We start from the raw sequence: 13,326 nt of genomic DNA on the forward strand, positions 1-13,326 counted from the left end.
CAGTGGATGGATTTTTTTTTAATCAGTACACAAAAACATAAAAATAACTCCAGTAATTCACACACACAGTAGAAATGTGACAGATCATGTTATAAAACTCAGGACTATTTCTTTAGGATTGTGTGAATCAGGGCAAAGTGTGACCCCTTGTGTTGGTGTTCATATGTGGAACTATGTTAATCACACCTGACACGGTAAATCCTGATACCGGACAACATTTACGTTAGCAGCAGGAAGTGTACAGATGCTTGACCAATTCAAATCAGCTCATTTGCATTTTGCAAATATACCCAATTTCTGGCTGTCACATGAAGCTGAGGTCATCTATCATTAACATCGCGATGATCCGTTCAGTCGTCCTTCAGTCCTCCGAACACAGCTGTAGGGACGCTTTTCTGCTCGAGCTGTACTTCTGCTCAAAAGACCAGAGAGAGAGAGAGAGAGAGAGAGAGAGAGAATCAAAACCGCACGACTGACATCCTGAGGCTTACGCCGGTTTGTGAAATAGTGCAGGTGAACTCACCGTCTGGTTCTCCATCTCCATCTCCGTCCTCTTCGTCATCGTCAATGTCAATCTCGTCTGGATTGGCCTGTTTGGCGAGTTCAGCCAGTTCGCTGCGAGAGGTGTCACTCCTGCACCATAAACACACACACACACGGTAAAGAATGAGGCAAAGTTTATTTTTAACGCACACCGGGTGTGTGGAGTTTCTGAGGAAGTTCAGGTGTGGTGCTGTGAGGAAACGAAATAAAAGGCGAGCAGGAATGGGTCAGACCTGACAAAGAGGATCTTGTCTTTAAGTTTGGGTTTGTCCTGTTCAGCCTCTGCAGCCAGCTGCTGTGCTTTCTGCTCCAACATCTTCATGTCATCGATGTCACTCTGTCCTGGGGCAAGGTCTGACACTGACGGGTAGAAAGACACACACACACACACACACACACACACACACACGCACGTACAACAGGCACACAGACACAGAGAGCGAGGGAGGGAGGGAGGAAGAGTGAGACACAGAGAAAGAGACAGAGAGAGAAAAGAACACACACACCACATGAATATCCACATAAATATATTTTATCCATGTGTTTCAATGCATAAACTTCATCCACTGATTCAAGTCAGTAACGTCCTAAATTACTGAGACGTAAAAAAAAAAAACAAAGCTAAGGTTCAGCATAAGAATGGCACTAAAAAAAAAAATTTAAAATGAAAGCACACGGCATTCTCAGTGTAATAAGTGAATTTTTTTCTCTGTTTAAAAACAGGTACCGATGATTATGGTAGTAGATGACGGCTCACTTACCCGTAGTGCTGGTTGTTGCTTTGAGCATCTGTGAGGACATAAAGTTGACCTGTGTGTTGTAGGTCGCTTGGACGCTTCTCTTTATCCGGAGCATCTCGCGGATCGTGTCTTCGTTCCCGTGCCGGATCTCAAACTCCTTCCAGGTCTGCCAGAAATTAGCAGTCATCTAGAAAAAAGGAGAAAATGATGAGTGGAATCTCTGCCGGTGAATCGGAAGAGAACAAGGTCAAGTCTATATATATAAACATGGCGATGGAGTAGAATGATCGATGGCTCACCCTGGGATCGCACATCTGGGAGCAGAAGGAATAAATAGCTCTCGCACGATCAATCTCTCCCAGTTTGCTCTCCATGTCAGCGAAGCGTAGACACATGTCCCTGGCATGCTCGTCTGGGAGAACCTGGGATCACAAAGTCAACGACAAACACACGCGTTGTAACGGTGACATTTATACAGCCTCCACATCTCACTCTACATCACGGGCTACAGCACAGAGAGGTACATGTTCGAACCTCAGGCTTTCACATGACAAGCTGCAATTTCGGTTTGTAAAGAAAATGATTCAGTTTATTTTTTTGTTAAATCTGGGAGGAGAAAATTTATCCTGATTCCAGCTTTTCACGTTTTCTATTATTCACGTGTTTTTCGGTCGAGTTCTCTACTTAGAAACGCTGTAGGAGTGTTTTGTTGGCATGACAACGGAAGTGTGTTGCAGCAGCATTACAGGAAAGATTCCAAACATAATATGAAAAAGTTTCCTGGTTGAAATTGGCTGCAGTAATGTTTCATCTGGAACAGATTTTTCCAACCCGGCACAGTGTCCTGATTTAACGCATAACTCAGTTGGTTACTCGGTGAATCCAGATGTTGCACTGCAAGCAACAGATAAACTCCTGCAACCCGTGACGCACAGACAGCACCGTACCTCGATGGCTTTCTGATAGATGGGTCTGGTGTGAGTGACTCCGTAGATCTCGGCAGCTCTCTTGATATAGATGTTGAACATGAGGTGGCGCTCTTCGGTCTCCACGGCCTGCGTCGATCTCTCGTACACGGCCATGGCGTGGCGGGCCAGTCCGTACTCCTCCTCCAGCTTAGCATAGAGCAGGTAGATGGCTAGGAAAAGGAACAGATTGTGGAAAAGTTCTCCAACCTTCATTCAAATTTTCATTCAAACCAAAGACCCTAAAATTAGTGGATATGGATCATCAATCAGACAAAATGGGCTAACACAATAATTCGAATAAATTCCTCACTGCCTATTATATTAGTATTCTGAGATCGATCCGTTTTTACATAGTGTGCGATGTTGTTCATGATCTTATTTTGTATGTTATAGATGTTTATGTTTTCCTGCACAAAAACAAACATCCTAGCATGACTTAATAAACTCAAGCGAGCTTTACTTTTGGCGAATTTGGGTGGACACCCATCCAAAGCCTGCTCAAACAGGTCTCGTGCTCTCTCCAGCTTCTTGCCCCCGTAGCGATCGATGAACTTGGTGAGGTACGTGTTCCAGATATCGTAGACGTTCGGCCACCTGAACAGCGCGATGCCGCGCTCGTACGCCTGAAACGTAGCAGAGATTTTAGGGGGGAATAAAAATAATCTTGTCACGGTACCTGAAGACATTTCTGACAAGCAATTTAAAACAATCCTAGCTTGCAGTCTTACCTTAAAGCTTTCCTCAAAGTAAGTGTGTTCCTCGAGGAACATGGCGTAGTTGATGATGATCTGAGGCGTGGCGATGCGGAGGTCAATAATGCGATCATACACGGATTTAGTTGACTGTAAGAAGAGATAGAACACGTTAGAATATGTTCATTACTATTGACGGCAGTATTTCAGTTGTAGGAGGTCGCTGATACCTGGAAGGTGCCGAGGCTCTCCTCCAAATCTGCCAGCATGGACCAGACCTTCAGGGATTTATACACTCGATTCTGCACCGGTTCTGACGAATCAAAGTACTCGGCTTTTCTCGCCGGGATCGCCGTGGCTTTCTGTGAAGAGACGACGACAACCGACGATGGACAATAAGCTACTGACTGAGGCACATCAGCAGATACACAACAGATGTTCCATTTTATTCACTTTTGGACATTAAATAATAATAAAAAAAAAGTCTTGATTACTAATCTGTTCATTAGACACTGAATTAAATGTCTGTGATGAATCGAGGTGGATAAAGGTCTGGATTCTGAATATGTTTGATGAGGGTGACTAAGGACAAATGAATGAGGAAACACTTTGTTGCTATGGTGATGGTGACATACTATTAGTCACACGTACATAAACGTGGTTGAATATTAAAACGAGCAGATATTTAACCGTTTCGAGTAAATTCTCTTAAACGTGTGCAGCATGTAGGATACTGAGACTGACCCGGAGTATACGTAACGCCTGGTCGTAGTTCTCGTGCCGTAACTCCATCTCTCCGTATTCACACCACACGGCCGCCAGGTCGTCCACCTGCTTGTAGTTCACCTTGGTGGCTTTCTCGAAGATCGTCCTGGCCTTAAAGGAGATTCGATGGTATGTTAAGAATATCATAAAGCAGTGCTAAAAGACAGAAGAGAGCTTTCCGTCGTTTCATACATCATCCAGCTGTTCGTTTTCCTCGTAGAAGCGGGCGAACGAGACCCAGAGTGAGTGAGGCTTCCCCGTGGCTTTCACGGCGTCCACGGTCTGCACGGCTTCGGTGTAGGTGTTTATTATCTGCGCACAAATAACACAAATTATTAAGTGTTCACGAAACGGATCCCGTTCAAAAGGTAAACATGAAAAATAAATGGGAATCACACTTTCAACAACAATCAGCCTGAAGGAGCAGTTAATAAGCAAAGAAGCAAAACGTCAACTCTTGCCCCTTTTCCACCAAAAAGAACCGGGTGCTGGTTCAGAGCTAGTGCTGGTGCTGGTTCAAAGTTGGTTCCACTGGTGAACCTTCTAAGAACCGGTTTGCCTTTCCACCGGCTAAAGAGCCGTCACAGAGCCGAGTCTGACGTCACTGTGTCACGTGTCCCAGCAACTTTAGCGCAGCAGCGACAAACACAAACACATCAACAATGGTGGATGTTGCTTTACTGTTAATGCTCATGGCTTTGTGAACCTACATTAACACCCAAACGGAGCGAATCCAACGTGTACGTGCAGCTCCATGTAATCTGTATAAACGGAGGTTGTTATCGAGAAAGTACAGAACGTTATTTTATCATTAACACAGTAAAAAGTTAGCCTTAGCATGTAGCTACCTACTGTCATGTGTGCTGATAATGTATCATATCGCGGTAAAGTAAAAGTGTATTCAACATTAGTATACTTAAGGTACATTATCAAATGCGCTAACAGTAGCCCCGCCCACAGCCCCTGACACAAGCGGTTCTTAAGTCTAGACCAGCAACGTTTTGGTGCTACTTAAGAACCACTTTTCCTGGTTCAGAGCCGGTGCTTTGGCTGTTGAAAAAGAAAGAACTGGTTCTAAATTAGGCTCCGAACCAGCACTCAAACTGCCTCGGTGGAAAAGGGGCATCTGATGTGACTGGATCTGGGAAACGTGGTTCAGGAAGTATTTTATTATTAGTTTACTTTATTAATTTTTTCTGAAAATAAGACACAATCTGCCTCCTGACTTGCGTGCGCATGTACGGCAAATATCCGTGGGGTTAAAGTTCACCTAGAGCAAACTGATGTACAGCAACTCGTTTTTGAATCTTTGCCGTTTAAGCGAAATGACTTCAGGTCCGCCTGAAAGCTGGTTTGGATTAAAAACATTCACACGAGTTTTCATTTACCTCGAATGATGTTTGCCGCTTGCTTTTTCAATATGATTTTTAACAAAACACCAACATGCAGCTGAAAACTTAAACCTTAAGGGATGGGATCTGCCATTGTGGAGCATGACAATAATACCTCAGGGCCTATTAATCAGGAAAATTTAGTGCTAAGTGTTTGCTCCTAGTGAAGAAAGCTCTTATAAATGTGGGCGTTTTGCCCTGATATTAAAGAGAAGATCCCAGTAAAGATAAAAGTTCTTCATAGAGCATCTTAACCCTTAAGAGCTCATAAGGTTAAAAAGTGTTAGGAGTCGTGAGGAGGACGTTTAAGAGGATTAAGAGTTTCTTTATCGGAGGAGAAAATGGCTGAAAGGTGAAGAGGGAGAAGAAATGTGTTGTGTACAATATTTAATACTGATAGAGTTAATAAGATGATACAGATTAGATCGTGTAGAGATTATTGTTATGACTAATCAGATTAGATACAGATTAGACGCCTAAGACACACCTGTGTAATAATCACGCTGTCTAATCAGCATCTTGATATGCCACAGCTGTGAGGTGGATGGATTATCTCGGCAAAGGAGAAGTGCTCACTAACACAAGAAAAAGTCTTAGATCTCTGAGATCAGCTCATGAAAAATGGAGGCAAAAACAAAAGGTGTTGTGTTTATAATTTTGTTCAGTATAAATATATTCTGTCCTTATGTCATTTAGAGATACTCGAACATCTTTATGATATAATTTATCTCTGTGACATTTACATTACATTTATAACATACAGATGTTAGAACATCTCTAATATGATTGGTCACGGGCGTAATCCCTACACCAGGGGCGGCCAACCTGCGGCTCCCGAGCTGCATGTGGCTCTTTGCCCGGTTTCATGCGGCTCTTACGTTCATAACGAAGTTTGTATTTGTGTCTTTTTAATATGCGTGTTCGCTTCGCTTGAGTTCAATACGGTATTTTTGTCAAACGCACATGTGAGTGGGATGAGGATAACCTCAAAGTTTCCCAGTAGGACAAGATCATTTGAGTAAACAATTTGTGCCAAGGTCGCTCTCAAAATGGCAGGGAAAAAAAAGGTGATGTTCATGTGTGCCCATGTGTATGATGTGGCTCTTTGCGGTATCACAGTAAAAAATGTGGCTCTTGGTCTCTGACTGGTTGGCCACCCCTGGTCTACACAATATAGACTCAAATATCTTAAGAGACAAAGTGAAGGTTTATAATAGAGCAGATTTAAAAAGCGTTCCTTTTTTTTTATTGAACAACCAATCACAGTCTTCCTAAGAACGTGTCACCTAGTAACAGGTTAAGCCACGCCTCCTTTCTAAGATAAAAGTTGTTGTATTTTCCTTGCTAAGAGTTGCTCCGAGGTCCTGAATCGCTCTTAAGAAAAGATTCAGTTAGAAATGTTTAAGTTAAATTAGGAGCTCTCTGAGATCATTATTAGAGTCTTTATATATCCTGGCCCTGGAATCTGGAGATAAAGAGATAAGTGTGTGTTTCTCATTTCACGTTAAAATGTCCTCTCACCTGGCGAGGAATTCCGTCGTAGAGTTTGACTCTCTTGTGCCACTCGTGGACGTTGTGTGGGTTCTGCCTCAGCAGCACACTGTTCAGTAAAAGCGGCCGGCGTGTGATCAGCTGCTCGAACCGAGCCAAGCGTAACTCCAGATCGATGTCGTCTACAGCAAGAACAAAGTACAACATCTGTCACAACATGTGTGGTTGATCGAGACACCGCCGCACGTTTTCTATTCGTCTCTTACCGTCGTCTTCTTGTCCCATCTCGGACGTGGTCTCCATCTTGGCGGCGATCATGCTCTCTTCAAACTGGGCGTAGCTGTCGAACACCTGAGTGAAGTCTCGCACAGTGACGACAGTCTGAATCGCCTCTTCGTACACGTCACGCGCCTTCACGCACGAAACAAACGACAAGTTAAACGCAAAGATCTTGGGCTCGGGGTTTAATGAACATGTATCTGAGAGGAGCAAACAGTAAAATACCTTCTCGAAATGGCCGCTGCGGATGTAGTAATCAGCCATGGAGCACCAGAGCCTGCCCAGCTGGTCTGTAAAGCGCGTGAGACCACCACGGATGATGGCGCCGACGTTCAGAGACGTCACCTTGTCTGGGTTCTTGGAGATAAGGTCACAAAGCTCGTGCCAGAGCTACAATGAGGAGGCAAAGAAACGGCAGAGATTGGTGTGAAGGTCGGGTTTAGTGTGTTTTGCATCATGTAAAGATTAATTTAGCTCAAATTCCATATCACCAAAGTGTCACACATGAGTTTTTGCTGGGTTTTTTTTATTTAACAGAAAGCCCAAGGCATGTTTTGCATCAACAAACAAATTCAGTTCATCAACACCTGGGAAAAAATGATTTATTTATACATTTAAAAAAACGAAACAGGAAGCAGCTCCTCTTACAGAAGTTCTAACTGATTATACATTTCATCATCAAACCAAAAAAAGTGATGAAATTGATGTAATTAATGTAATTAAATTCTATAACTCCATGTAATTAAATTCATGTAATAAAATTCTATAACTTACTGGCTAATGAGGTTGTACCTGATGCTGTTACGTGCCCACAGTTTTAATATAAAACTGTATAGATATAGAGTAATATATAGATATAGAGTTTAAAACATAAAGCCTAAAGCTGATTTTGCTTTTGTAATTCGATATGAATTTTAGCTGGTAGAGATTATTCATTTTATTCATGCTTCCATTCGGAGGCTGTCTGATTTTAATTTTATTAAAAATGTACAAGCATCCGACGATGCGCATGTAATAAGTGTTTTATTATTATTATAACCTTTCTTTTACCAGGAAAGAAGCACATTGAGATTAAAAATCTCTTTTACAAGAGCGTCCTGGCCAAGACTAACAGATGCAAGCACGTTTGAGTTTAACAAATAACATCCAACAATAACAATACATACACACACACACACACACACACACAAGCAAGTCCATCAAATTTCAATATCAATAAAAAACTAATTAAAACACCTACAGCCCGATGTTTCATTCTCCAAATCATGTAAAAGTTTTTTAAAAATGTCCAACGGAACCAGTGTCCTCAGATTTAAAGCACTTTGCAAACAATTCCGTGTGTGTGTGTGTGTGTGTGTGTGTGTGTGTGTGTTTGTACATACACATAGGCACTAAAAACACACTGACCTGGTAGTTTGACTTCCCCTCTTTTGAGACAAACCCTTCGTCGTTGACTACGGCTGCCAGCCGCACCGCTGCCTCATCCAGCCGTCCTACAGAATGCAGGTAATCGATGTACTCCTCTGCATTCTCTGGAGAAAGCTGAGTAGAAGATAAACACACACATCAGAAAATGGTGAATTATGTTTATAAGTGAAGTGAAACTTGGTTTAAAAGTGAAGAATATCTGTTTAGAAATTTAACCCAATTGTTTGTTACAGGTGAAGATTTGCAGCACATTCGCTCTTTCTCTCTCACACACACATACACACACTTACACACCTTGAGATATCGTCGATAAACCCGGATGGCGGTCTCAGGCAGGGGTAACTTTCGAGCAAACTTGAGGTACAGGGGCCAGATGCGTGGGTGCTGTGTGATGGGCAGAGCTCTGAGCGCTCGGTCAAACGTGCGCCGGCTTCTTGTGATTTTGCACTGAGACACGATGAACTGACAGTAATCCAGCCAAATCCTCGGCATCTGTCAAGAAACGAGGGAGGAAAGAGTTAAACGAGTGACAGCCGAGCGCGGTGTGGAAAAAAAAGGTTACATCAGTGTCTGAGCAGTAAAGTTTCAGAATCAGTTTTACTCTGATCAGTTTTGCTCTGGTTACACATTGAGATGTCAGTTACCTTGTGCATGAAGACCAGCGCTCTCTCGTGGCAGTTGTTGACCTCCTCGTACACTGGATCTGTGATGCATTTTCCTTTGATCTGCTTCCTTCTCTCTCTCAGGTAATTGTACCACAATTTATAACTACCGTTTTAAAGACACACGCAAATATTAGTAAGAAAATCATTTAATAAAATAAGATCTGCTAAACCAAACGAGGAGCTCGCACTGACCTGCCCGGTAGCTCTTTAAGCGCTCGTTCGTAAATCATATTCAGCACCGACTTGGGTGCGTTTTGTTTGTGCTCGATGTAGCGCATCCAGCACTTCACCGAGTACGGGTTCCTGATGATTTCTTCCTCGTACGGCAAATCATCTTCCTCCTGAAGCAGAGGTCAGAGTTAAGGGTTAGTTCACGGCGTCAGACCGAGACGTGCGTCCGAGGAAATACTCGTCTCCCTGTGCTTCTCTGATTCTTCAGGTTGTTTTAGCTTTCTACAGTGTTTCTACTTCAAGAAAGGAAAACCTTGTGTTGTCAGCTTAAACGCAGAACCTTTAAAGGACTGACAAACCAAAGAAGTGATGACAAGCATCTCAAACACCCATGAGGTCAGGATCACAAATGCAGAGGCACTTAGAGCTACTATAAAGAGCAGAAAGGAAATAAAAATAGTAACAGTAAAGTTTTCAGGAAACAAAAATTCAATGTAATCAGAACCACAAATAAGACTGCAAAATGTTTTAATAAGCAATTAACGTGAAACGTGCTGCAACAAGAGCAGATGTTCTTTTATTTTCTTTCCTGAACACTTTAGACAACGTGTCCCTTAAATCCTGCATCACAGAAGGGCAACAAAAAGCTTTTAAAAAAACTTGAAACCAGTTACTGATGTGAGAAGTGGCTCTGATGCAACTTTCCCCGTTTTCTCTGTGTATAACTGCACTTTCTATATCTTTGTGCTTATTGTATAAAATAATACAGTATACACTAATCCTTTGACACTGGACTTATAGCTTAAAGCTTAAATAAATAAATAAGAGCTTAAATACAAATAACAACAGCATTATATATACTTATAATCTAAACTTATATCGTTTCATTCATACCTTTTTAAAAATATCTTCACACTTATACATATTAGGATTATTATTGTAGTCGAGTAAAGGACAACTCTTAAATATTCCTTTAAAAGATCTACAGTATTGTGTAGATGAAAATATTATGAGAATTACGAACACACACACACACACGCATGCTTACGTTCTGCAGGGAAAAGACGAGCGTCAGAACCATCAAATATCAGCATTACTTCAAGATTAAATTTTTTTCAGAAATATCTTAAATATCATCTTAAATACTTAAGTACTGCATTATCAGAACCGTCAGTCATCACATCATCCGTGTATGTTACACACACTACTGCTGCTGCATATTGTACAAAAGCACAATATTACACAATACTGTTAATGGCAATACCGTGCACTTCTCACACTTTATATACATAACTGATCAGTCATATATTCTGTATTCATATTTTATACTCGTACTGTCTATTGTATCACATCTGCATTGTCTTGTATAGTCTGTATTATCTTGTCTTGTATAGTATAGTGTTATTTATGTCTGTATTGTCTTGTCTTGTATAGTATAAATGTTATTTATGTCTGTATTGTATTGTCTTGTATAGTATAAATGTTATTCATGTCTGTATTGTCTTGTCTTGTATAGTATAAATGTTATTTATGTCTGTATTGTCTTGTCTTGTATAGTGTTATTTATGTCTGTATTGTCTTGTCTTGTATAGTATAAATGTTATTTATGTCTGTATTGTCTTGTCTTGTATAGTATAAATGTTATTTATGTCTGTATTGTCTTGTCTTGTATAGTATAAATGTTATTTATGTCTGTATTGTCTTGTATAGTATAGTGTTATTTATGTCTGTATTGTCTTGTCTTGTATAGTATAAATGTTATTTATGTCTGTATTGTCTTGTCTTGTATAGTATAAATGTTATTTATGTCTGTATTGTCTTGTATAGTATAGTGTTATTTATGTCTGTATTGTCTTGTCTTGTATAGTATAAATGTTATTTATGTCTGTATTGTCTTGTCTTGTATAGTATAAATGTTATTTATGTCTGTATTGTCTTGTATAGTATAGTGTTATTTATGTCTGTATTGTCTTGTCTTGTATAGTATAAATGTTATTTATGTCTGTATTGTCTTGTCTTGTATAGTATAAATGTTATTTATGTCTGTATTGTCTTGTCTTGTATAGTATAGTGTTATTTATGTCTGTATTGTCTTGTCTTGTATAGTATAAATGTTATTTATGTCTGTATTGTCTTGTATAGTATAGTGTTATTTATGTCTGTATTGTCTTGTCTTGTATAGTATAAATGTTATTTATGTCTGTATTGTCTTGTATAGTATAGTGTTATTTATGTCTGTATTGTCTTGTCTTGTATAGTATAAATGTTATTTATGTCTGTATTGTCTTGTCTTGTATAGTATAAATGTTATTTATGTCTGTATTGTCTTGTATAGTATAGTGTTATTTATGTCTGTATTGTCTTGTCTTGTATAGTATAAATGTTATTTATGTCTGTATTGTCTTGTCTTGTATAGTATAAATGTTATTTATGTCTGTATTGTCTTGTCTTGTATAGTATAGTGTTATTTATGTCTGTATTGTCTTGTCTTGTATAGTATAAATGTTATTTATGTCTGTATTGTCTTGTCTTGTATAGTATAAATGTTATTTATGTCTGTATTGTCTTGTATAGTATAGTGTTATTTATGTCTGTATTGTCTTGTCTTGTATAGTATAAATGTTATTTATGTCTGTATTGTCTTGTCTTGTATAGTATAAATGTTATTTATGTCTGTATTGTCTTGTATAGTATAGTGTTATTTATGTCTGTATTGTCTTGTCTTGTATAGTATAAATGTTATTTATGTCTGTATTGTCTTGTCTTGTATAGTATAAATGTTATTTATGTCTGTATTGTCTTGTCTTGTATAGTATAAATGTTATTTATGTCTGTATTGTCTTGTCTTGTATAGTATAGTGTTATTTATGTCTGTATTGTCTTGTCTTGTATAGTATAAATGTTATGTCTGTATTGTCTTGTCTTGTATAGTATAATGTTATTTATGTCTGTATTGTCTTGTCTTGTATAGTGTTATTCATGTCTGTACTTTTGAGAGTCACAAATAGCTGTCAACACACTTGGCCAATAAACCTGATTCTGATTAAAAATGTTTAAAAACTGTTCATTAGATTTTTAGTTAATTAATAAATAAACATATTAAAACAGTAAATGCAGCTCTCCGGTTTTGTTGTAATTTAACCTTCACGTCGTCACACATAGATCTTGGACCTCCACTGAGACGAGGCCGACCCTGTGAGGATCCTGAGACGTCTAGACGTCTACCAGCGCCAGTTAGACTCTATATTAAAGAGGAGATACCAACTCCATGTGGTTTTCGAGGACAACAACCTCCTCATCAATACAACATTTATCCGACTGTATATTTATAATCACACCGTCCAGTGTCACCCATATGAGGATGAGGTTCCCCTTAAGGTTTCTTCCTTTACCATTCAAGGGAGTTTCTCCTCCCCACAGTCACCTCAGACTTGCTCATCAGGGATAAATACAAACACATTTAAATATATCTAATATTAATCTTGAGTTCTGTATTATATTAATCTATAATCATTCTTTTGTTCCATGTTTATCTCTGTAAGCTCTGTAAAGCCGCATTGAGACAACGTCACTTGTTAAAAGCTCTATAGAAATAGATCTGAACTGAATTATCGTGTGTAATATCGTGAAATGTTTGACATCACGATACGATACCGTGTGTTACATCGTTCACCCTTTAGGTTCTTTTACCTTACAGTTTATTACAAAATAACATCGTATAAAAGGGGAAGAGTAAATAAACTCTAATGTACTGATGTCCTACAGTCTGGGTGTCTGGATAAATATCAAATTATTCACTAATAACGACATTAAACCACAAATTCACCGTAACCAAATCGATGTTAGCTTGCTAACTAGCTTAGCGGCGAGTCGAGAGAGCTAGTTAGCTTCAAACAAACTTTTATAGAGTTTTATTTTAATAGATAAAAATACGTACAAACACAACGTCTTGCTTTCCGTTAAAAATAGGCATGTTTCTCCTCCTGTAGTTCTGAAGGACCGAAAGTTATTTAGGATGTTTATACAATACAGCACAGGTAGCTAGCTAGCTATGTAGCTTAGCCAAACGTCTTGTGGACGAAATTAAACCCGCCCACAAAACCATTTCCTCGAATTCTATTGGCTATAAAACGTAACGGTCGTCTGTGAGTGGCGCAAGTGATGTACGTCGCCACCTATCGGGGATTGCGAAA

General features: G+C 39.5%; 1 protein-coding gene across 1 annotated transcript; it reads right to left on the reverse strand.

Moving 5' to 3' along the window:
- On the reverse strand, positions 1-13,233 carry xab2 (XPA binding protein 2). The gene is made up of 19 exons (XM_060897532.1): positions 13,071-13,233; positions 9,155-9,303; positions 8,942-9,065; positions 8,592-8,789; positions 8,277-8,411; positions 7,095-7,259; positions 6,857-7,001; positions 6,621-6,772; positions 3,901-4,020; positions 3,688-3,819; positions 3,174-3,305; positions 2,980-3,093; positions 2,712-2,874; positions 2,231-2,421; positions 1,583-1,705; positions 1,305-1,470; positions 777-903; positions 524-633; positions 1-412 (listed from the first exon to the last, which is right to left on the reverse strand). Exons 1-19 carry the CDS (start codon positions 13,104-13,106, stop codon positions 351-353), a joined length of 2,544 nt encoding a protein of 847 aa, XP_060753515.1. The 5' UTR covers positions 13,107-13,233; the 3' UTR covers positions 1-350.
- Between the last annotated feature and the right edge of the window lie 93 nt (positions 13,234-13,326).

This window comes from Tachysurus vachellii, chromosome 21, assembly GCF_030014155.1.
Source record: "Tachysurus vachellii isolate PV-2020 chromosome 21, HZAU_Pvac_v1, whole genome shotgun sequence".
Classification (NCBI taxonomy): Eukaryota; Metazoa; Chordata; class Actinopteri; order Siluriformes; family Bagridae; genus Tachysurus; species Tachysurus vachellii.

What these genes read in the sequence shown, in the direction of transcription:
- xab2 (XM_060897532.1), bottom strand. Translation starts at nt 13,106, where the DNA reads ATGCCTATTTTTAACGGAAAGCAAGACGTTGTGTTT. An exon ending in CGCTGGTCTTCATGCACAAG is followed by an intron (nt 8,790 to 8,941) that starts GTAACTGACATC and finishes GTTTCTTGACAG; the next exon opens with ATGCCGAGGATTTGGCTGGA. An exon ending in GCAGCGGCCATTTCGAGAAG is followed by an intron (nt 7,002 to 7,094) that starts GTATTTTACTGT and finishes TCGTGCGTGAAG; the next exon opens with GCGCGTGACGTGTACGAAGA.